At 37.3% G+C, this 26,513-nt stretch overlaps 1 protein-coding gene across 1 annotated transcript in view; it reads left to right on the top strand.

Moving 5' to 3' along the window:
- Nucleotides 1-26,513, top strand: part of ADAMTS18 (ADAM metallopeptidase with thrombospondin type 1 motif 18) — a 403,884-nt gene that overhangs the window by 4,994 nt on the left and 372,377 nt on the right. Inside the window, exon 2 of the mRNA XM_044055552.1 lies at nucleotides 7,639-7,798. Within this exon, the coding sequence (XP_043911487.1) occupies nucleotides 7,639-7,798 (160 nt within the window). The remainder of the gene's footprint in view (nucleotides 1-7,638; nucleotides 7,799-26,513) is intronic.

Consider the following 26,513-nt stretch of genomic DNA (forward strand, 5'->3'; position numbering starts at 1 on the left):
CCAGTTGAACTATACCTCTCAACTGCCCAGATTTTTGCAGAATGACTAGATTTTTGCCTTTTGTTTTTGGTTTGTTGCTTATAAAATGTGTGGTTCTCTGGAAAATCATTTAGGAATGAAGTCACTAAATAATAACAGACATTGAGTTTCAGACTTCATATTCTTTAGAAAAATGCATGCTAAAGCAAGACCTGTTATTCTGTCAACTGTCTAAGTTTATACAAGAGCAATTTTTAGTACTGTCTGCATGTTCCCCCAGTATATTTGGCCTTGCCCAGATTTCCTGCATTAAGAGGTTGAGGGGTACATGCAAATATATCGCTTTATAGAATTAGGTATATCTAAACCTCTCAACTGTCCCTGATTTTGGCTGAAAATGTTGCTCTCCCCCTAATAATCTCTTGGCGAAGTGGCAATTTTGGAAGAAAATGTGGAGGGTTTACAATTAATAAATAATTGTAACGATCAGCATTATAGATTATTTTTATTTCAGAAATGCATGTAGATTCTCTTATTTTGTCAGCTTCTCAACTTAACAGTAGTAATATTAAAAAGGTGTCCCTTCTTTAATAGGTTCCCAGCTGTATTGTGTGGCTATTTTATATTTTTGCATCACATTTTTGGTCCGTTTTTCATAAAATTGTGGTTTTCTGGCAAATTAGTGGCAAATCATTAAAGATTGAAATTAGGAAATAATGGCAGACATTTGAGTTTCAGATTTCACATGCTTCAGAAAATTCATACTAATGCAAGACCTACAATTCTATTATCTTTCTAAGTTTATAAGAGCAATATTTTAAAAAAATCCTTATTTTTGGGGCTTTGCCCCACTTCTATTTATGGCTTTGTCCAGATTTCTTGCTTTAGGTTGAGAGGTATGACAAATGTGTCAGGACCATCACCATCAGCTGGAGACATTTCAAATTGTGACATACTTGTTGCACCCCACTCCCCCATGTAGTGACTCTGGATGTGTCTAAGCAAGGCAAGGAGCAGTTATGCAGTGTAAGTGTGCAGAGTATCCCCCATCCAAGGTAGAACCAAGTACTACAGTGGCTTTTTATCTGTCCCTTATTTTTCAGAATGTTCTGGTTTTCTGTCATATTTTTATACTGTTGATTTATGCTTCTTATTATTCAGAAAATGCATGTTGTTGCAGTGCCTGTTGATCTGTGTTTAAGTAGCAATGATTTAATGACCATCAGGTAAGCTTGTCTGAGATTGTAATATACAAGTAAGCTTTAATAAGCATACTGTTAAAGAATTAACAACATTGGAAGCCTTTTTGTTGTTGCCACACAGAGAATATTTACATAACGAGATAATGTATAAGCCTTAGGTATTGAAATGCATATGACAGCATTTGTGATAAAGGACAGGATTACAGTATTTTCAGAAGCTCATTACATTTGTTGGAGACTTGCAGTCATCTTTGCAGGCTTTACATATAAACTAAACAGAATGCCAATCCATCATGTGTGGTCCATAACCTGTGCAGTAATCCTTTAAGCAATTTATCTTGAGCGTGTTTCTTGTTTGGAGTTCATTTTTTACTTTAATCATATTTTCCCCATGAAACAAGTAGATAGTTGTTGTCAGGCAGCAGGTCTTCTTTGGATAAGAAACATTTTTACAAATTAGGGTATCACAGAGATTGTTACTTTCAGCATGTTACTTGATACTTTTATAAAGGCTGAATATAAATTATAATTAGAACTGCAGTGCAAGGAGAAGTGGTTTCATTTGAGTGCTGCTTGTTTTTTTATACTTGATTTTGATTGGTATTCCAGTAATGTATTTAAAAAGTAATTTATTTTTTCATGCCTCACAACCTTTTTGTTTCCATCTAGATATTAAGTAAGCTGTCATGTAGCCAATGCATTGAAATATGTTTTTCTTCTACACTTCATTTTGTCTTGATTGGACTCTTATAATCACGGTTTAGCACCTAGGGCAGTGTATTTAATTAAAGTCCCAGTTTTTGTGGTTTTGAGCATAGCCCCACCCCTTTCTAGTTTGGTCATACCCCTTTCCATTGGCCCCACCCATTCAGCTGTCTCCTGCAGCCCCCCTTTGGTTTGAAGTAACCAGCTACAACTGCAAGATGGCCAATTCCTGGAATATTCTTTTTTCTCTGAGGTATGGCAATCTCAGAGTTGGTATATATAAGTGGGGGGGGGGCTTGCCTCCACTTCAGGGATGCATGGGTGACTTGCCCCCCAGCAAAAAACAAGTTTAGAGGAGAAGTGCAATGTTTAAGATTCACTCTTCTCCTGAATTTTCTTTCTTTTTTTTTTTTTTTGGCGTGTCTGTATTCGGCATTACAAGTACTGGCATTTCAATACTGAGCCCTACAAAACAAATGCTGGTATTCATAGTTATAAAACATTTAAAAAAGCACTAATCAGTGGGCATGTAAAGGGTGCTGGAATTCAAAAGAGAAATGTGTAAAGCATTTGCTAACAGATTAGGGCAGTCTGCTGGATACAGGTGTCCCTTTTCAGGGGCAGCCCAGAAGGACTGCTTGGTAAAGTGACGTAGTCAGTGTCATAGAGCAGACAAATGAAGGCTGGAGGAATCAAACCATGTAATACAGAAAAAGCTCATTAACAGCTCATTGGTTTACTCATTTGAGATAAGTAGTATACAGACAGCTGAATCCCAACACTGAACATTTCGCAATTGTCTGCCTGCAAAAAACAAGCTACATTAAAAATATATTTATAGTTAAAATGCTAACATTAAACTTGTAGACTCCATGCAGACTAGTGTATTCACAGCAAAATATTAAACACACTATCAACAGTCAACAAAACAGGCAGACATGGCTCATGTGATGATGCTGCTGTTTACTACAACTGATAACTAATAAGAGATGTAGAAACCAAGTATTTATATAAACACATGCATACCCCATATGCACACACACAAGCACACACCTCCCCCCATAAAAAAGTATCAGTTATAGCCACTTGTATGACTGAGCATCTCAGTTATCTGCTTGAGATCAAGTGGATGAATTAATTTAGAAATAATAGGCCAGAAATGTATCTCAGCTTGCTTCTGTCAGATTAATACAGAGGAACCAATTGCAGCACCCCTCTTCCCTCTCAGGTTTTTAGCTTAAGAATCAAAAACAAAGACCCAAAAGATAAAGGTGATAGAATAGCAAGCTTTGCATTATTAGGCATTTTCTGACAGATACAAATCCTAAAACTCAAGTATTTCTTTGTGCAGAAACTCATGCAAAAACTTCAATAGCCACACCAGGGAAGCCAGTGCAGGCAGATTTATTCAATCAACAATAACATATAAGCAGTTACATAAACAGTAATGAAATGTAATGATATACACACCAAATATGACACACTTGACGTCAGTTAGCCTGGATAACCACACAAATGTGAGGGACAATGTTGTACTTTTCACCCACTTCTAAAGAAACCAGTGTATATAACCTCTCACTGTGACCATGAACCCACCAGCAGCATACCACCACCTACTCCAGCTACCTCATAAACTGAACCAGAAAGTGGGAAATAGAGGGGTATTCTATACATACCACTCTAACACCCACCAACGTGATCCCTCAGGCTATTCCCTGTTTCTGCTTGATACTGTCCCCAAACCCAAATTAAAAACCTCCCCTTAAGAAACATAGACATATTCACATTGAATAAATTAAGTCCCACATCACTCAGATGAGCACTGTCTGATCTAAGCCTTACAGGATCCTTGTCCACAAATTCCCAGTGAGCCAAAACCAACAAAGCCAATGTTTGAACAGCTCCTGAAACTCTAATAACAAAATGTCTGGCCAATTCAACGCTTTTATAGCAATGCACCTGTCTCCAAACTAAACATGGAATAATCTATGGCCAGTCAAATACCACCTTTGGAAACCTTTGTTTTAAGAAAACTAGATCATGAATAATTTGCGATACTGGATAATTCTTTGACACAACACCCAAGTCATTTACCCGTAAATAAATTAAAACCAAACATACATGTTCTTCACCCAAATTAAAACAATCAATCTTCTTCATAAGTTGATTCCACTGCATATCTCCCAGCCCCTACAAATGACTTGCCACGCATCTTGGTCAAGACCTAACATAACACCATGTTTCTGGATTTTTGCTCATCACACTGTCCCATTAACAAATGAATGGCTCACAACAAAAATCTTTTTCTGACCTATAAAAGAATCAACCAAATAAGCCAACCGTATATTTTCAACCCAACAAAAACTGCATGTCAAATTAACGAGTTCAATGAATGTAGTTTAAAAAGGCATTGGAAACCCATCTCCCCACACTCTTGATAACCTCAACTGAAGAACCATCTCCTGCCAGGTCTGAAACTCTGCCTATCCTTGCACAATCTTGAAACGACAAAGAATCCAGACTGACCCTGCACACATGTAACCAGAATTTAGCCCAGCTAACCAGACAGTAGCTTACTTGCTACAAGCTGCCAATCTACCTCACTTCCCTTGGCACCATGACCTCTTGGAAAACCCAATTGGGAGTGTGTGATGAAACCTGCCAAACTGAAAATGACGCAGACTGTCAGCTACAAAATTTAATTTACCTGACACATGCCATACTAAAAAAAAACAAGTTGATCCATAAAGCTAACACCATCACCTTCCTCACAGCAAGTGCACCAAAACCAACCTTGCTGACTTTTATGTTAAAACATGTATCACTGCTTCATTATCACAATGAAAAATAATACCGTTTTGTTCATAAAATTCTGAAGCATAACTACCAATGCAACCCAAATGGTATCAGCTCCAGAAAGGCCAAATCTTTCTTTCATTTCTCAGGCCAGATATCTGGCCATTCTATACAAAATATTGATCACCAAATATAGCTGCTATCTGAACACTGTCTCCTGAGTCTGTCCACAAATGCAGCTCCTCAGATGATACCCTTTCACCTCAGCAAAAAGAAATACCATTAAAATCAACCATAAACTTCAACCACACCACAATATTCTGCTTAACAACCCTCAGCACATGTACCCAGTGGTGTTTGTAGTGCCCCACCCAGTAAATTTGCTGAATCTGTTAAATGCCCTGGTAGGTGCAATTGCTAGATAAGCAAACTTCAGTAGATCTAAGAACTCCATCACTTCCTTCACTCTCACCTTCTATTTATCTGTAAAATCTAGAGAGGTAATCCTTCAATCTGCTAACCATGTCTTCTGGTAAACAGAAAAGGCCACAATCCACATCCACCTGTAAACCCAAGAAATTGATTTTTTTCACAGGAAACTCAACCTTGTCGCATGCTCAGTTCTGAACACAACTAAAAAAATCCTGCTTTGCCTCATCTGCTGTCTATTGCCTCTCCCCAGTCAACAAGAAATCATCAGGATGATGAACCACTTCCTGACCTGAAATCTGCTGACACCACAACCACTTTTAGGTTGAACTGAATCACTCCAAATAAGCACAACCTACATGGGCACTGCATTATCAAAATAAAACTTCCTAGCCACACACAAACCTGACCACTGCCATCATCCACCCTCATCAGTAAGGAATGAAACGCCGCCTTGATGTCCCCCTCAAAAAATCATAGATTCTGAAATGTTTCAATCAAACTATCATAGTGTCCAGACAAGAATATTGCACCTTTAGGCTTTACATCATTCTTGTCAATGTAGTCATTAACTGACCCACCTTCCGGAAAGGACAGATGATGTATTAAACAGAATTCCCCTTCCTTCTTCAAATAAAAAACAGCATTTCAATTTTTGAGTAAAAAATGGCAGTTGCTTGATTTTCTCCACTATTCTTTAATCTTAAAGAAATGCACCTCTTCAACTCACCAGTCTTCATATTTGTTTGATTTGAATACTTGACTTTTGGCAGAACAGAAAGCACTCTTGCCTGTTGACTTTCAGGGGATAGAGTCACATATGAGCAGCTGTCACTAAAGTATGTTTCACTAGCTGATATGTAAGTCTTTCTAGACATGCATTAGCCTGGAATGTGCTTTGTTTTTAACTTATTTTCCCATCAGTAACTAGCAAAGCATATTTTATTCACCTCCACTTCTATTTCATCTTTTCGCAAAGCAGAAATCCTGTAAGTCATCAGCTGTGCTGCATATCGAAAATACCAAACAACCAAAACTAGACTGAATATGTAGTGTTCACAATTTCTTCATAACCAGAAGAAATTAGCAGAAAATCATTAGACTTATGCTTTTTCTGTAAAGTTATCTTTTATGGAAAAAAAAAAGTGTTATTTGAGTTGTATATATGGTGATTGTATTTCAGAATGCTGGCGTTGACTGGAGTGCTGTGGTAGAGTACCAATGAATTTGCAGCTTTAATCTTGTAGATGTGAAAGGCATATTGGTCTAGATATGTTCACCTGTACATCTCCTGTTAGGTGTTTATATCATGTTTGACTATGCAACATAGCTTTGAAGGGGAGATGGGGATGGCTGCCTCAAGTGCAAGCAGGTAGAGAATGAAATTAACACATTATATGGTTTGTCCCTACATATCCACGATGGTGCAGCGGTAGTATTGTTGCCTCACAGCAAGAGGTTCTCCCGTTCGATTCTCAGCTGGAGTGTGGGGAGTGCCTTCTGTTTGGAGTCTGCATGTCCTCCCCATGGTTGGGTGGGCATTCGAAAGACATGCGTAATGGGGTGCCTTCGTTGAAGGTTGAACGTTAAGCTGCCACCTCGGCGTTTGTGAAAATCTACTGCCAATCATTAACAGACCGGAGTTCCGCTGTGGCGAGCCGTAACTGGGAAAAGCCGAAAGACACACAACATATGGTTGGTCTCTACAATGCAATGGTGACATCACTTTTGCTTGTTAGTGGGGTATGAGTGCAGCACTGTAGTCATTGAAACATCTGCAAATGAGGTTGCAGCAAATTAAATTATATTAAATGATATGGTTTAAGAGTGTGTCAGTATATTCATGAATGTTAATGTTAATAGCTTTAGAAGGGAGGTATTATAGCTCTTTACAATGGTTCTCAAACTTTCCAGGCTTTTAATCACGTAGAACATGAGTTTGATGTGTTATGTTGTGTATTATGAATACTGTAATGGCAGGCGTGTACACCCATATCATCATCATTTGTAGGAATTAAAATGTCATTTAAACATTCCTTTAAAACCCAGTAATTTCTCTAGATCTAGAATTAATGTAAATAAAAATAATAATAGTATAAGATACACTTAGACAGGCAATACTATAGCAAATGATATTACAGAACTTGAAGTATGCTTTCCTTCTATCCACATGATATCAAGCCTTTATCTGAAATCTTACAAATGACGAATATTTGAAATATTGGTCAGGGCATGATAAATATTTTTGGGAATGTTTCACACTTTGTTATAAACATATGTATATATTCTCACAGTAGCATTTCTAAAGCACTGGTATATTGCTTTATTATTGTATTAATGTGTATTGCTACATTTCTTTTTTCATAAATTTTACTTTCCACTAAAATTACTTATCTTTTCTACAGACATGCTCATATCATGTTTCATATTATGTTGCTATATTTTGTTTTGTCGTTATCACAGCAGCCTGATTAAAAGTAAACCATATGTGTTGAATTTAATATTCTTCAATATTGGATCTTTGTAGGTGGGACTAGTGATAACTCATCATGCAGATCATTCACTGAGCAGTTTTTGTCAGTGGCAGTCAGGCCTGGTTGGAAAGGATGGAAAACGTCACGACCATGCCATTTTACTTACTGGTGTGGATATTTGTTCATGGAAGAATGAACCTTGTGATACTCTAGGTAAGTATAGAAGTCATGCAGAACTTTTTATTGGAAACATGCATAGATCATAATAAGTAAATAGATAAAGAGCATAAAGAACGTGCTATGAAGTATATGAATGGTGTTACAGAAAGGGAAATGGCAGTGCAGCTACTTACTTAAAGGCCACAGAACTGCAAATATCCCAGGATGCAAATTGTTATAGAAAATAAATGTCACGCAATATGAAATAATACAGACTACTTCATCTTTAAGGACAATATTATGATACAGAAAGGTTACTATAGTGCTACTAGCAAACTTCAGGTTAACAAGCGTGCATGTGTTTCACTCTTACTTGGGGATATAGTATGTTAGAAGCATAACCTTCTGTCAAAATTGCAGTTAGTCGATCTTATAATGATTGAAATCTAACTGTCAGAAACCAAAACACTGATATACAAAGTACTGAAAAAACATAACATTGTTTACAGGGGGCAAGCCCCTATATATTCCCATGTGGGGGCTGTGCCCCCACATCCCCCTGCTACTTATATATTCTAACTCTGAGATTACACTACAGTGGAGAAAAGGGCATATTCCCTGATTCTGTATCTACTGCATACTTGCACTGGCAAAGCAAAGCCAATAAATTAAGAACAGATTCAACTTAAATTTGAATTTCATGGTACAGAGTAAGCAAAACAGGAGTTTGTTTCATAGTCATATTTATTTGAGCTGGAAATTGGAATCTGACTCTTTGGAATAAATTTTATTCTATTTTTTGTATCTGAATTTATATTTTATCTGGCAAGATTACTGTCTGCCATGGATTCTAAGTAGCACTGAGGGTATATATACATAGATGTACCTGATTTTAACAAAAATACTCATAGTCATCAGCAAAAACATGGACTATATATGGTTGAAACCACGGAAGTTGACACAGCACTATGCGTACGCCTAGAAACTGCCTCGGTGCATGCAATTTCAAACTTAAAAACACAAGAAAAACATTATTTTTTGCAGGGGTGCAAGGTCCTTGCACACCCCATGTAGAGGGCTGTGCCCCCATACTCCCTGCTACTTATATATTCTAGCTCTGAGATTGCACTACAGTGGAGAAAAGGGCATATTCCCTAATCCTGAATCTACCGCACACCTGCACTGGCAAAGCTGATAAATTAAGAACAGATTCAACTTAAATTTAAATTTCATGGTACTGAGTAATCTGCCATACTATTCCAGCAAGACAGGAGTTTTATAGTCATATTTATTTGAGATGGAAGTTGGAATCTGACTTTTTGGAATACATTTTATTCTGTTTTGTATCTGTTTGAATTTGCATTTTATCTGGCAAGAAGATTGCTCTTTGCCATAGATTCTAAGTAGCACTAAGGGTATATATAAATGGGTGTACCTGATTTTAATAACAATATTCATAGACATCTGCAAAAACATGGACTATATATGGTTGAAACCACGGAAGTTGACACAACACTTTGCATATGCCTAGAAACTGCCTCAGTGCATGCAATTTCAAACTTATATATATATATATATATATATATATATATATCCACACACACACACACACACACACACACACACATATATATATATATATATATATATATATATATATATAGATATAGATATAGATATAGATATACAAAAGTTGCAGTAGCTTATCTCAAGAGACCTGAGAGAAATAAAAATTATAACTGGAATTTTGATGTACTACACATAAAAAATTGACACAGAACCTTTAACAAGCACACAACAAAAGTGAGTAGTTATGTAATATTTTTACATAAATGTGTACCATAGATTAGAAGATAATTTATCCCTGAGAACGAGTGACAATGACGACTAGGAATCATATCAGTTGCATTGCCTGATAGTGGTATCTTTAAACGATAATGTTATAGTCATCACCAAATGTTTCATTGCTTTATTTAATGATGGTGCTGGGTATTCTGTATAGATTCTTTTCTGAGATTTGAAAGGTAACGACTCCTGCACACAATCACAATACATCTGTGTAATAAAAAGAAATCTGAATGTCATGGGCTATTAATTTTTAAGTATTCAAGTGTGTATAACCATCTGCAACACAAAAGGACCAGCCCAATAATTCAAAGCAATGGTATTTTGGAAACCCTTTAGACTAGTTTTAGATAACAAGATCATGCATTCTGATTCCATCAAATGTGTGAATGTTAATGAACACAGATGTACTAATACTTAACCCCAAAATTTACAAGCAACATAAAAACTCGGAAGTGATAAAAGTTATGTAGCCATCACAGTCTCTAGATATTATAAATAACTAATTATCATGAAATGAAGGTGTAAATATAATATACTACCAAGTGTATTTCTGTGGATATACAACAAAGTGTAGGATTATGGCATTGTGATGTTTTCTAATAGTATTACTATTTAAAATCAAAAGGCCCATTTGCACGTGTATCCCTGTACTCTGAAAAATGTGGTATTTGTAAGTTTAGATGCTGCCATCAGAGGGTCAGTATAATATAAAGATCGTCCTTGTATTTCATTGAAGTGATGTACTGTATTCTTATCATACTAATGACTTTGAATGTTACTGCATCTTGTGCTTAGCCTTAAGTCTTTGTATCATACCTGTATCCCTGTGGGTTTTTCCTGAGTGCCACAGCTTCATCCTAAATCCTAAACACATGCTGTAAGTAAATTTCCTGTAGGCATACCATACCGTGTATGTGTATGAGCGAGTGTCTGTGTACATCCTGTGGCTGACATGATATCCAGGATTAGTTTCTCTGCCTTTAATATATTGCTTGCCAGAAAAGGCTCCAAGCTTCTAACGATTAATTATCATTTATTTATCCATGCATTTGTTTTTTTTCTCTAAGTACCTACCTAATCCAGTTCATCTTATATTACTAACAAACCCTTGTACTACCCCTACCCCTAACATATATCTTATCTTAAAAATGTCCTTCCTATAACACTACCATTATACAGGACAGCACGAGCACTCACTATGTGCATGTGGACACATACACATACCTCTGGTATAAATCCCACTTACCTGTTTCGATGACAGAATGTCCATTTGGCAAACTGTACTTCCAAATAACAAACAAAGCAACTGTTGATGAAATACATGACACTCATCTCTCTCTCTCTCTCTCTCGCTGTATATGCATACACACATATATATATATATATATATATATATATATGTGTGTGTGTGTGTGTATGTGTGTTAGTGTGTGTAGGATCTACTACAAGTTCTTACATGCTAGTAGCTCATGGCACACATGCTCACTACATCTTGCTGTAAAAAGCAAGTGCTCTAACTCCTCCTAACTCCCCCAGCCCAATTTCCCACAAATACCTAACTCTCCCAACAATATAAAACTGTATAGTCCTACATGGGCCCTAATACCAAGCCTAAAACTACTACCTAGTTCCTAACCTAAATCCCTGCACTTTTATCCTTAAAATGCCCCCCCAGCCTTAAACGTCAGCTGCTGCAAACTAAATCCAAGACTTCTTGCACCATACTTAACCCTTAAACTCCCTTCTTGCTCCTTAACCCTAAAATTCCCCCACTCCCTAAATCTAATTCCCCTTCTTGATCAGTGCCATAATCTGCACTGCCAACCCCTCCCTAGCTGCTTGCTCAAACTCATGTTAAAGTTCAAACAAAAATGGCAGCCTATATGAGATACAAGATGATTAAAGTAAGAAGTCTTTGCGAGCTTGAGATTCAAGTCCTTGTAGTAGAACTATGTGTATACCTACACACACATGGATATATGCACTTATATCTATATATCTATATATATATATATATATATAGTTCCCTATCAGATCACTGATGCTTCAAAACTCTGAAGACCATATGGCCGAGACCATATCTCCAACTTTTTGACATTCCAAAAACTTTGTATTGGGATCAGCCGATTTCCTCAGTGTAGTGCAATCTCAGAGTTGGTATATTTAAGTAGCAGGGAGTGTGGGGGGTGCAAAGGGACTCCCCTCTCCCATAAATACCTACAGGTAAGATGTTTCATTTTATTTTATTTTGTTTTATTTTTGCTTAGGAGTTTCAAAATTTCTGAGATATAGTCTTGGCCATATGGTCTTCAGAGGTTTGAAATTTTGGCCATTTGATATATATATATATATATATATATATATATATATATATATACATATATATATATATATATATATATATATAGATATATATATATATATATATATATATATATATATAGATATGTATATAAATATATATATATGTGTATATATATATATATATATATATATATATATATATATATATATATATACACACATACATATAAAACAATTTACCATAACATCAAGCTGCAGACGAGTGAGACAAAAACCAAGAAACTTTACACTACCGAACATTCACATCATTGTCAGTTTTCACAGTGATTGATCTACTTCTAAAGCTCAAAGTTTCAAAACTTCAAACTTCAAATGTCCAAGACCAGAAGATCAAAGTTTTGAAACTTTGAAAACAAAATAAAACAAAATAAAAAAATATATATTATTTTGCAGAAGGTCAAGCCCCCCTACATCCCCCATACCCGTAATAAATAAATATACAAACTCCAAGATCACACTACAGTGAGGAAACTGGTAAATAGCCCATCCTGTGCTGTATGGTCATCTCCATTCAAAATGCTCAAAATTTCAAAACTTCAGTCTTCTGGTCTCAGCCATTTGAAGTTTGAAGTATTGAAACTTTGAGGTTCTGAAGGGGATCCATACATATCTATATCTATCTATCTACACACACACACACACACACACACATATATATATATATATATATATATATATATATATATATATATATATATATATATATATATATGTGTGTGTGTCTTTGTGTGTGTGTATTTTTTTAAAGCTTCATGTTCATGTTGAAACAAGAAAAAAAAATGATTTGATGACTGCCTAATAAATGAATGTCTAGCTGTTGGACAATCTGTGATCATTTTGACAATATTTAACAAGTTCAATGTACTTGGTAGTTAATGAAAAGGATTAAGGCTACGAGTTGTTATTGAGCTGCTTCCTGTGATGCATGGTTTGCTTCTCTCTGCCTTGAGTAAGTCACTTAACCAGACAGTGCTCTTGGGACATTGGTCTAGGCTTCTCAGTAGTCTGCTTTATTGCATGACCAGTAACTACACATGAACCTATAAAAGAATCTCAATTCCTATTGTTCGGCAACAGATCTTCAGGGTTTTACTACTTGTAATATTACAGAAGAAATTTGACACTTTATATGAACTGAAAATTACACAGTAAAATTAAATACTTAGGGATACCGAGAATCATTTAAAAGCTAAAGCTGTAACCTAAGGTTTCCCACAGTAGTTATTCACTAGTTACAAAAATCTATAGCATTAGTTTATTTCTTTGCTACTGTAGTTTACAAGCATCTATCCTTATAAAGCTAAGAAATGACGAGAGTTCCCCCTTAGATTTTTACAAAGACCATGACTTAATATCTGACAAATTATGGGGCAAAGAAATATGTAATATAGCACCATGTAAGCCTGAAATAGAATACACTATAAAGCAATGAAGCCAAGAAGTATCACTACTGGAAGAATATAGAAAATATTAGGAAAAATAGACATCGTTAAAGCAACACACAGAGTCAAAACAGAGACTTAGAAGTTGTGCAGATAAATATAAAGAAAAAGTGTAAAATAAGCAATTCACTGATGACCCATAGAAGCACCACCAAAAAAAAAAAAGGAAATAGGCACATTCCTGAAAAGTATTTATGATGACCCTGTAGAGCATAACAAAGATGCGGCATGAACAGAATAAACAGTAAGGAGATCAAATGTAGGAGTTTCTAAATTGGATGAATTAAAGGCAAGAGACATTGAGTAAAAATTAAGAAAAGCTCCTAACTGAATAACCACAGACTCAGAAGCAGTAAATAACATCAGGCTAAAAGATTTAGCATCTTTACTAAAAAATTTTGCACTGAGTAAGAACTACTTACATGTGCATCCTGGACAGACACCAACCTGGTTGGAAAGAGGAAAAATGATACCCCTGCTCCAGAGTGAATCTGCACATTATCCTAAGAACTATAGAACAATAACTTACCTTTCAACAATAGGCAAACTATATACTGGAACTGATGTAGACAGTGTTTATAGTTTTTCAAAAAAAAAAAAAAAAAAACAATGGTGGTAACAGAACAAAAGAGTAACAAAGAAAGTCATATATAGGATCACTTGTTGCTGAATAAAGCCATAATAGAGAATTGTAAAAGGGGGAAGAATTTAAGTATGGCATGGATAGAGTTCAAAAAATTATTCAGAGCATCCCACATTAATGGATAAAGGAATGTTTACGGATGTATAAGATGCACCCTACATTTTTCAGTTTCTTTATAGTGATCATAATACAGTGGCAAGCCACTTTGCAAGTGAGCCACAACAAAGGGCAAATTATTATCTCAGTATTAAAAATTCAAAAGGGGATATTCCAGGGAGATTCTTTGTCATCACTGATGATTTGTTTTGTCCTCATCCCATTAAGCTGTTACTTAACAGATAAGACTATGATTACAAATTGGTTCCCAGAAAACAAACTTGTTGAAAGATTTCTCATCTATTTTTTGGATGAAATAAAACTGAATAGTTCAACAGATAAGGAGATGAAAGCACAAATACAAATGGTTAAAACTTTCTCAGATGATACAAGAATGATATTTGATCTTGAGAAATGAGAAAAGCAACATTTACACCAGGAAAGCTGTAACACCACGAAAATATCAACTTAGTACAGGAATGTGATATAAAGAACATTGAGCAGGAAGGAGTTTATAAGTATCTGCAAATAGATGAAAGATCAGTAATAAAACATGAATAAGAGTGAATAAAGTTTGATAAGATGTACTTAATAAAACTTGACTGATATTAAAAATTGCCTTGACATCTAGGAATGAAGTTCAAGTTATGTATCAGTTTGCTTTTCCTGTTTTAAGTTACAGTTTTGGGGATGATCAACTGGCCCCATAATTATTGGATCGACTGGACTTAAAGACATAAAAACACTTTCTACTTGTGACGCCCGTGGCACTGGCCCAATGAAGGAGCCTCAATCCTCACAGCTAGAACAAATGAGAGGCGTCCACACACAGAGTAAACTACAATTTCCCTTAAGAGAACACAGAGCTCACAGTCAGTCTGGGACTGGTTTCTCCCTTTTTTCTCCAGATGCCCAATAAGACTCCTCACTGGCACTGTACAGATTTCAGCCTAGTGGTCAAGCCAAAACCTCCAGCACCCTCTCTGTCCAACCAGTGCTCTGTGTCCCTGCCCAACTAGTGGATACACACATTAAGATGTGATTTATATACAAACACACAGACACTCCTGGGGAAGGCTGGCACAGGTTTTCCAGCTATGCCCGCTTTCTGCCCAGACTATAAATTAGTACCGGCTACCCCCAACCACTACTATTAGCTGCTATAAGGCCCTTCCCAAAAGGTGACCAATTTCACTGTGTAATGTTACTGAGGAAATAGTTTAAAATAATATTGTAGGATAGTATGACAAATATAAAAATGAGCTAGACTAATAAGGCCTAAATTGCGATCTAACTCTAAGAGAAATCCCTGTTCTAAATACTACTTACATACAGAGCAAGCAAGTGCTACTAGATCTAAGACAAGATGCAAAATGCTATCTTTCTTTCTATCTGTCCTTAAATTGATAATGCACAGTACTGCTGAGTCATTTCAGATTAGATCATTCCTGTCTCTTTTCTGTTTAAGTTTCCCAGGCTCAAAGAACTTAAAATTTAACATTTATCTTTTGATATCCACCTGCCAGGAAGCCACAGCAATAAAAGACACTTTACATGTGAAAACTAGTAATTATCTATGTCTAAAGACAATAGAAAGAATTTCTAGCCCAGACATCCTGTCTCCGAGCTTGAGATCAAACAGTCATGAAATGCTTTACTTATCAGCTTTCTTCCAGCAGGGTGCACTGTGGTTACATTTTTGAAGCTCAGAACGTAACAGAATTTTCCTATATTTATTACACAGGCCTGTGGATCATATTACCATTTACAATGACATAGAATTATTTACAAAATTCTATTTAGCTAGGCTAGCAGCCTTCACATATCTCCTCCCCCCCCCCAGAGAACTCTGTTTTTCAAGTGACCCTTGGGAAATGTTTCTCGAGAGGGTTAGGTCTATTTGGGTATACTTTACCCCATTCCCTTTCTTAAGAGCCCATCTGCATTAGCATTGCTAATCCCACTGCAGTGCTGCACTGACATATTATATGCTTGCAGCCCTAGGCTCCATCTTAGCAACTTGGCATTTTGCTGGCTGGCTTGATGTAACCATGCTAGGCGATTGTGATCTGTAACGATAGTGGGTTTCCTTCCATACAGACAAGGCTGAAGTTTCTGCAGTGCCCACACTATGGCTAGACATTCCTTTTCTACAGCTACATAACATTCCTCCCTGGGTTGGAGCCTATGACTGAGATAAACCACTGGGTGCTCTTCTTCCTCTGAAGAAATCTGGCTAAGTACAGCCCCCACCCCATAGTTTGAAGCATCCATCTCCCCAAAAAATTCTTTGCTATATCTGGACTGGCTAACATAGGGGATTCTCCCAAAGCTTTTTTAAGCTTCTGGAATCCCTGCTCACATGCTGAGGTCCACACTATGTTATCTGGCCTGTTTCTTTCTTGTCAGGTCTGTGAGGGGAGCATCTATTGTTTCTCTAACTGGGGATGAATGTTCTGTAGTACCCTGCTGTCCCTAATAATGCGCTCATCTGCTTTTTGGTAACAGGTGCAGGCCATGCCTGAATGGCTTCCACTTTGGCAGGTTCTGGCCTGATCTTACCACTCCCCACTCTATATCCCAGGTAGAAGACCTATACCATACCCACCTGACATTTGCTCAGCTTAATAGTCAACCCTGCCCTCTGTTGTCTGCCCAGCACCTCCCTGATATGTTGAAGGTGCTCTTGCCAGGAATGGCTGTAGATGGCAATATCATCTAGGTAAGCAAGGGCAAAACCTCCTGCTAGGATATGATCTACCAGCCTTTGGAAAGTTGCTGGGGCATTTTTCATCCCAAAGTGCATCTTTGTGAACTCATATAAGCCAAAAGGAGTGACAAAGGCTGACCTCTCTCTAGCACTGGGAGTCAAGGGCACCTGCTGGTAACTCTTGGTAAGATCAATGGTGGCAAGTTACTTAGCCCTACCCAGTTGCTCTAGGGCTGCATCTGTCTGAGGCATGGGGTAAGGATCTGACTTTGCTTAACTATTTAATTTTCTGTATTCCACACAAAACCTGGTGCTGCCATCCCTCTTTGGCACTAGCACCACTGGGGAGGCGAAGGACAGTTGGTCTCTTGAATTACCTCTAGTTTCAACATTTCCTGTATCTCATCCATTAGAGCCTGTTTGACTCTCTCAGACACCCTGTAAGGGGCCTGCCTAATAAGCCTTTGGGGTCCTGTATGTACCTGGTGCTGCACCAGGTGGACACACCCTGTTTTCCCAGTGAACATGTCCCCAAACTCCTATAACACTGCTCAGATTTCTCAAACCTGGGTAGGAGATAGCTGCTGAGACATTGCTATCCCTAACACTGATGTGTCAGTCCGAGCCTCACTGAAGAGATCAGTCATCAGTTCTCCCTTAGAGTCCTCCTGCAATCCACTGCAAAAACTCAGCACAAGGGCCTCCCTATCATGGTAAGGTTTCATCATGTTAACATGGTACAGATTGTGCCCCTGCCTAGCAGTTCTACCATCTAGTTAACATCACTGACCTTCATCACCACCTTGTAGGGTCCCTACCAAGCTGCTTGCAGCTTGTTGTGTCTGACAGGAATGAGAACCATTACCTGCTGCTCTATAGCATACTCTCTAGCTCGAACATTCTTGTCATACCAGACCTTTTTCTGTTGTTGGACTTCTGCCAGGTTCTCCAGGGTCAAGCCCAGGAGTTCCCTGAGGCTTGTCCTGCAGTTTAGGACATATGCCACAACAGACTCATTGTGAGATTCACACTCAGCCTCCCACTGATTAGAAATTAAATCTAGAGGTCCCCTCACCCTTTGCCCATACAGCAACTCAAAGGGTGAAAAACCTGTGGATTCCTGGGGAACCTCTCTGTAAGCAAATAACAGATGGGGCAAATATTTGTCCCACTCCTTCTTAAACTGGTCTGCAAATGCCTGCAGCATGGACTTGAGTGTAGAGTTTAACATCTCAACAAGAACATTAGTCTGGGGATGGTAGGGAGATGGTAGGGGATGGTATTTAGGAGCTTCACCCCACAGTACTTCCACAGACAAGCCAGCAGGTCTGACATGAAATTGGCACCTCTATCAGTCAGGATTTCATTTGGGAAACCTAGCCTGCTGAAAATCTCTAGCAAAGCATTTTCCACCTTTTCTGCCTCAATGGAGGTCAAAGCCACTGCCTTAGGGTATCTTGTAGCATAATCTACTAGCACTAGGATATACTTTTTCCCTGTGACTCTTGGGCTACTCTGAGGTCCCACAATATCCATAGCTAACCTCTGAAATGGCTCCTCAATCACTGCATAGGCATCAAAGAAGCTCTCACCTTGTCTCCTGCCTTTCCTACCTTTTGGCACTGTTCACAGATCCTGCAGTACCCTCTTACATCTCTGGAAATTCCAGGTCAATAGAAGTTATGCATAAAATGTCTCTTTGTATGTTTTATGCCCATATGACCTGCAAAGGGAATATCATGGGCTTTGGCTAGAAGCACCAGATTTTAGGCTCTAGGCAGTACCAATTGTTGTATTCTCTCACCTTCTATCCCTCCCTCAGGGGTCCACTCTCTATACAGTAACACTTTGTCCCAGTATACAGAATTCCTCTTTCCTTTAGAATCATGCGCCTCACTAGCTACACCCACACACTGGCACAGTAATCAAGGCAGCTCAATCCTCACCACTAGCATCAATGAGGGGAGTGCACATTAGGAAGGATAACAAGTACACACACAGTAAAGTACAATTTCCCTTAAGAGCACACAGAGATCACAGTCAGTCTGGGTCTGTTTTCCCCCTTTTTCTCCAGATTCCAATAAGACTCCCTACTGGCACAGCTATAGGGGACAGATTTCAGCCTAGTGGTCAAGCCAAAACCTCCAGGACCTCTCTGTCCAACCAGTGCTTCATGTACCTGTCCAAGTAGCTGATACACACTTTAAGATTTGATTTATATACAAACACACAGACACTCCTGGGGAAGGCTGCCACAGGTTCTCCAGCTATACCCCTTTCTGCCCAGACTATAAGGCACTACTGACCACCAACTACTGCTGTCAGCTACAATAAGGCCTTTCCCAAAGGGTGACCGATTTCACTGTGCAATGTTACTGTTATCCAAATAGTAAGTGTGACCCAGGGCTAAGGCTAGTCTGGAAAGGCTTAATACAGTATCACCAAATACATGTAAAGTACTCTAAGAGCTTAAATTATCTCTACAGAAAACAGCCACAGTTGAAAGGTTTAAAAATATTTAATAATAAATACTAAAAACACAAGACAATACTTATTACTTCAACACAATGACATTACAATGTTCAGAAGTCCCAGGAAATACTTTAAAGCAATATTGTAGGATAGTCTGACAAATATAGAAAACAGCTAGACTAATCTGGCTAAGTTGCTATCTAACTCTAAGAGAAATCTCTGTTCCAAATACTACTTACATACAGGTCAAGCAAGTGCTGGTGTGTGGATGTTCTTACTAGATCCAAGACAAGATACAAAATGCTATCTTTTTTCTGTCCTTAAATTGATAATACACAGTACTGCTGAGTCATTTCAGATTACATCATTCCTGTATCTTCTCTGATTAAGTTTCCCAGGCTCACAGAACTTAAAATTTAGCATTTCTCTTTTGATCTCCACCTGCCTGGAAGCCATAACAATAAAAGACACTTTACATATGAGACCTAGTAATTATCTATGTCTAAAGACAATAGATACAATTTCTATCCCAGACATCCATTTCCGAACTTGAGATCAAACAGTTATAAAATGCTTTACTTATCAGCTTTTTTCCAGCAGGGTGCACTGTGGTTACATTTTTGAAGCTCAGAACATAACACAATTTTCTTACATTTGTTACACAAGCCTGTGGATCATATTAATATTTACAATGACATAGAATTATTTACAAAATTCTATCTAGCTAGGCTGGCAGCCTTCACAATACTTATCAAATGGTTTATAAAAATCAGTGTATACCAATATTATATATTCGTCACTCTGAAGGAGGTATGGGCCTCCACTAATTTGATTACATGTACAAATCTGCAGTTATGTGACTACATACATATCTGTTGACATCTTCACATCCAAACTTAGTGAATGTTTGGAAACATGAGGAGAACAATTCTAAGATGACATATTTGCTTGATTTAGCAGAAGCATGTCATTGTCATGTCAAGCAGAAATGAAAATCAAACCATTAGAAGACAAATATCAGACAGCAAATGAATATACTAAAAAACAAAAGAAAGAATATATGGAGAAGGAACAGATGAGAAGAAAAACATGAGGAAAATCTTTAAATATAGTGACAGTTCAGAGATGTCCTGGAACAACCTCACACAGGCCAACATTTGATGCAGGAAAGGTTAAAGACAGGTGAACTGAAACCAAAATATGAAAGGTAAATAAAGACAACCCAGAACAGTAGACTACATACACTCTGGCCTATAAAATCTGTTGAAAAGGTGGGAGAAACAGACAAAATGCAGGTTCTCTAAACAATAACTGGAAACAGTTGCACATCCTGTCGCTTGTAATATACTCATGGCAGAGTGCCTCTATACTGAAATGTACAGTGATGTGATAAGACTGTTGCACTGGGGATTGTGCAAACACTACACTATAGGCGTTGCATTAAGAAAATTGAATCACAAACCATTCTACAGAATGATAAAATGTATATAACATAGAATCATTCATTCCACCAGTTTAAAAACTAATGTGAAAAAAGCAGATATAGTAGTCTATGATCATTGAAATTGCTACAGTGTCTTATGTAGAGAGAGACACAGAATCATAAAATATCAGAATTTGCAGGGAGAAACAACAGAGATGCTCAGGCAATTTCAGTAGTAGTAGGAGCAATGGGTCTAATAGAAAAGAATATATAGTCGTACTTAGATATGCTACCAGTACATGTAACCTTGTGTGAATTACAGAAGGATGCAATCCTGGGCACATTGCAGGTGCTGAGAAAGACTGAAACAATGCTAATTTCATGAACTCTAATAGTACTCTGACTTAAGAATGGGGTCCATACCTGTCATGGTATTAGAAACCAAAAAGATGTAGAGAAATTAAACTAATATGAGTAATCTAACAAGAAAAACTGCTGGAGGTCCAGGGACCACACAGGTCCAGTATAAACCACACAGCTAGTAGTAACCGCCAAAGATTTATTGAGCAAAAAACAGCAGTCAAACGCTTTCATCTTACATCAAGATTTCATCAGAACTGCAGTAATCATATAAACCACACAATATAAAGGAACATCCTGTAGTCATGTGGTTAAAACCGACCAATACAAATAATGCTTAAAAAAACTAATTAATTAAAAACTTGAATGACAGTTTGAAACAGTGTGTATAAGTGAAAAAAAACAGTGCCAAACATGTTAGAATGTATATACAACAAATTAGAAAGATGACTGATAAATTGCCCCTCCATAATTTTCAATTTTAGTATTGGGGTAATGGAACAACAGTCATTAAGCCCAAGGGGAGTAAGGGCATCACACATCAAAATCCAGATTAATTCCTTTCTGTTGAGGTGTTCTTCTGTATTAAAACCCCTTGCATCCCATTCCATATAGCTCAACTCTACAAACTTGAAGTGGTGGTCAGAAAAAGCTGAAATATGCCTATACAAGGTATTGGTGTTCTTCCCCTTTTTGATGCCATTCAAGTGTTCATAAATTCTTTTTTTCAGCTTACAACTAGTCTTTCCAATGTAGAATGCCTTACAACATTGACAAAGAGCTCCCTATTCCACCCCCTTGGATACACAATTGAGGTGTTTTTTACCATAAATTTCCTATTCCTGATGAAAATTGAATCGCACAATAAAATATGCTAACAATAGTTGCAATGATTGCATTTGTACATGCCCTTAGATCTAATTGAACAACTTACATCACATTTCATTTCTAAAAGGTTCTTAAAAGAGTTGCCTTTTCTGAACACAACCTTTGGCTTGACCACAAACAATTATTTGCCTTCATTGATACTCATTACAATTGGCCAAAAATTACACACTGTGTCCACTACATCATAGATATTAACAGAAAAGGTGACTATTAGTGAATGTTCAAAAGGGGCAATTAATGGTTATGTTTCTTTGCACAAGCTATTACCAGCCAAATAGTCATCAGTTCAACCACCAAGGATAGGTAATAGCGGTTTGTAAAAACCATTCCTCCTCTTACCCTGGACTTCTTCCTTAATACTGTCCAATAACTCATGAGGGTAACCTCTTTTACAGAAAATGCCAATCAATTTATCTATTTCAGAAGTGAAAGTGGCATCATCAGAAATCATACAAGCAAGTCTGATCAACTGCCCCTTGACTACAACCCTCCTTTGAAATTGTGGATGCCAACTATTGAAATGGAGGTAAGAGTTGGAAAAAGTTTTTTTACGGAAGATGTTGGAACAAAAACAAGTTCTCGAATAATCCTTGGTTATCAATACATCCAAATAGGCCATTGAATCATGATCAAACATATGGGTAAACTTTAGGAAAGATGTACTACCATTAATATACTCAAGAAATTTGTTCAATTTTGTAGCGGAGTCATCCCAGATGATAAAAATGTTGTCCAGGAAACTAATATAGAATGACCAACATTTGGCAAAGGGACTATTAAATACATAATGCTTCTCCCACTAGGCCATGACCAAGTTGGCAAAGCATGGGATGCAATAAACCCCCATGGCCACCCCACTCACCTGTTTGAACAACTGGCCTTCAAAATAAAGAAAATTGTTGGTCAAAACCAGATCCATAAGTGTACAAGCCATGTTAATGTCATTTTTCAACAACAGTCCTATGTCAGAAAGAATACTTTCCAGCCACTCCAACCCTACCTTGTGGAGAATGACAGAATATACATTTTGGACATCTATTGTGACAAGAATACAGTCACTCAAGAACCTGAGCTTCGTTAGCCTGGTCAAAAAAATCCCAAGAATCCTTGCAAATATGTGGGACTTTAGTGACTGATGGTTTTAGCAGGCTGTCCACATATTTGGCTATGTAGAAGGTCTTGCTTCTACCCATGTCCACTATGGGTCTCAAAGGTGGATTTTGGAGATCTGTATGGATTTTGGATATCCCAAAGATGCCTGCTACCACTGCATTGATTGAGTAAATAATCATACGTATCACTGTTAACTTGCCCCTGCATGATCATGTCATAAAGACAGATATCAATTTTTAAATAGGCAATATTGAGCTAATTCTTCGATATCTGGACATAAGTCTCAGTGAAAAGGAACTCATACGCACAATTGTTATCGTCATTGACATCCATCACAACTATTTCCCCACTCTTGCTGGTTTTATTATCCTGATACTCTTGTTGCTACATAATTCTTTGAACAACAATGCCTCCTCATTGGATAAGTTGTAGTCTCTAGCTGTTTTTTAGAAAAAGATTTCCAAATTTCTAATTCACTCATTTTCTCAAAGAGAGATAACCAGCTGTTTAACTGTGGGTTGAATTAACTAGCTTTTTTGAGAGGTTTGTTGAGGTTTGTGCCAAGGTTCATGGAGTCAGTTTTGAACCAGAGTGCCAAATTAAGCTTATGTGTAAATGATTTTAAATTGATTAAAACCTCAGCCAAATCAGACTCCTTATTCAGCACAAAACAACCCTTTGCTTAACACATTGGCATGCTCACTTGTAATGTTGAAACTTGAAAAGTTATATACAGAAAAATCATTACCCATATTTTGAATACAAACTGGTACCTCCCTAAAATTATTAGGGATAACCGTATTTTCAACATCAGAAAATAAGCTAGAACTAGACCCAATAAATGTGGATACCTGTAAAGCAGGTTTGATAACAACCATATTAACAGAGTCAAAGTGAACAATATTTTCATCTGAATTATTCAAGGATTTAGGATAGTCATCCAGCTGTACCTCACTAACTAAACTAATGCCTGGAGCCCCCCTATTCACACCATCCTTTTGCAATGCTCCAAAATCCGTCCCAAAGTCTGTGTCAACTGCAATAACTCTGGAGAACTGACTACTAGAAATGCAAAAGTCACTAGCATCAACTTCAGCTTCACAAAGTAAACTGGTCATTGCATAAGTGGTGTCATGTAAAAATTCCCCATTTTCAAATCCACTGTTCATGTCCCTCAAAGGTGAATTAACTAGTGAACAGGTTACCATAACGTTGTGAACCCCACTAGTCGTGGTTGAACAAATGAAACTGTTGAAATTATTTGACTTGTTTACATCCATGAATACCGATTCAGACAAAGCATAACAATTATTGTCAATATTTGCACCATTAAACATAGGTGAAATCAACTCAAAACTATATGAAAAGTTCCCAGAGCTGAACTCCTGACTCAAAGATTAATTGTATCCACATGCTGGTGTACAGTCAACACAAAATGTACAGCATTGACTTTCACAACAAACACAGTGATTCTCAAAAGTAACTATTGGCATATTATCCAAATGACCTACATAGTTAAATTCAAGGATGCCCAAGCTTGTCCTATCAGGCAACGCATCAAATTGTCCAAAAAAACTTGAGCTATCTAAATCTGTTGTATTAATGACAATGTCCACATGTCCCAGATAAAATTCTGAGGATGAACTATGTAGTGCATTAATGTCCTTACAAGCTTCTACAGTCTCAAATCCCAATGTTCTGTCGATTGAAATGGGTATATAATCCCCCATAGTACATACCTGATCCTTTAATAACATTTCTTCCTCATGGTTTTTCTTCCCTGAGCATTTTTTTTTGCTACTCGTTACCAGCCTTAAAGTTGTTTGAGCTGCTATTGTATGATCTGAAATGAGAAGCCTTTGGCCTGGCTCCCAAATGCTCAAAGTTAGGATTATTGTTTATATTCCAGTTTCTGTTATGTTCTTTAGCAGAAAAAGTACTGGATTCTTGCCCTTTTACTTTTTCCTTTTGGTAGAGCCTCTCAGAATATCTTGGCAGTTGTTCACTGTTTCCAACTCCTTCCTGGAAGCCCAGGTCATCAGAATTATATGAATTTAAGCCCTCCTGCTATCCATCATTTGATTGTGGCTCTACTATTGGCTGTCCTGGTTCAGAAGCCTTGGGTGTCAGGGGATATCCCTTACCTTTGCCATAAGCTTCTGTATCTCTCTGCAGTTTTCTAACTTTCATGGTTTTTAATGCAGCACAAGTTTCATCAATCATTTTGAACAGGCTATAGTAGTTGGTGTAAAAATGATCAAATAAACCATCAGTAGTTAGATTAGTATTAATAATGTCCAGGTCACAAGATAATTTGTCTAATTTGACTACATTTCATGTATGATTAAATGAATTATGTCTGTGCCTGCTTTGTTGAAAATATTAATTAAAGCTTTGTGAAAGTCAGAGTCAGTTTCTACTACATTAGGGAAACTCCACAAATGTAGCCCTTTGGAATTAAGCCTCTCTTTATGTTCTCCTGCAAATATGCATTGTCCAATTGAAGTTTTTTATAAGCCAGTAATTTCTCCTGAAATAACTGTAACTGGTCAACAAAGGAGCACTCACCTATAATGTTATAGCTGGTGTTGGCCTGATTGGAGCTTGACAGAGAAAATTCAAAGATGTCAGATTTCCATGTATCAAAGTCCAACAGCTCCCAGTGCTTAGAATACCTTGGCTGGTCAACCCCACCAAGTTGGATAGACTAAAAGGAAAGGCAACCAGAACATTGCTCCAATTGAGAATTAATATTTGTTGTAGAAGTGTTGTCACCTTGGAATTGCAGGTTGAGTTTGTCCAAAGGAGCAGTGAGTTTACCTATACCAGCACAAATTTGGGAAACCAGATCCAAGTTGGCTGACCCAGATCCTTCTCCAGTGGCCATAAACAAATCCAACAAGAGAAACCAGGAACCTAAAACTGATGGAGGGCCAGGGACCACACAGGTCCAGTATAAACCACACAGCTAGTAGTAACCACCAAAAATTTATTGAGCAAAAAACAGCAGTCAAGCACTTTCGTCTTACATCAAGACTTCATCAGATGTGATGTGATGAAAGTCTCAAATCCCATTGTTCTGTCAATAAAAATGAGTAGGCTTCATAAAATTGATCACAATAGACTAAAAATGATTTCATGTTTCAAACATCAGTAAATCTCTTAAATCACCTGGTTTGATTTAATTTCAAACTTCATTATTAATTTTACAGTTATCACCTTTCTGTGCTGACTTCTATTTTTGCATAAATTGTCACTAACTTAGTTTAATTCAGACTTCAGTTGTCTATCTATAAATAAAGAATAACAAAGCTGAAAATTTCAAATCTAATTACTATTTTTTTTCTGTCAATTAACCAATTGCTGGTTGAATGGCAAATGTATGTTTACTGGTTAGCAAATATATTGGG

Source organism: Protopterus annectens, chromosome 14.part0 (assembly GCF_019279795.1).
Source record: "Protopterus annectens isolate FY-2018-M chromosome 14.part0, PAN1.0, whole genome shotgun sequence".
Classification (NCBI taxonomy): domain Eukaryota; kingdom Metazoa; phylum Chordata; order Ceratodontiformes; family Protopteridae; genus Protopterus; species Protopterus annectens.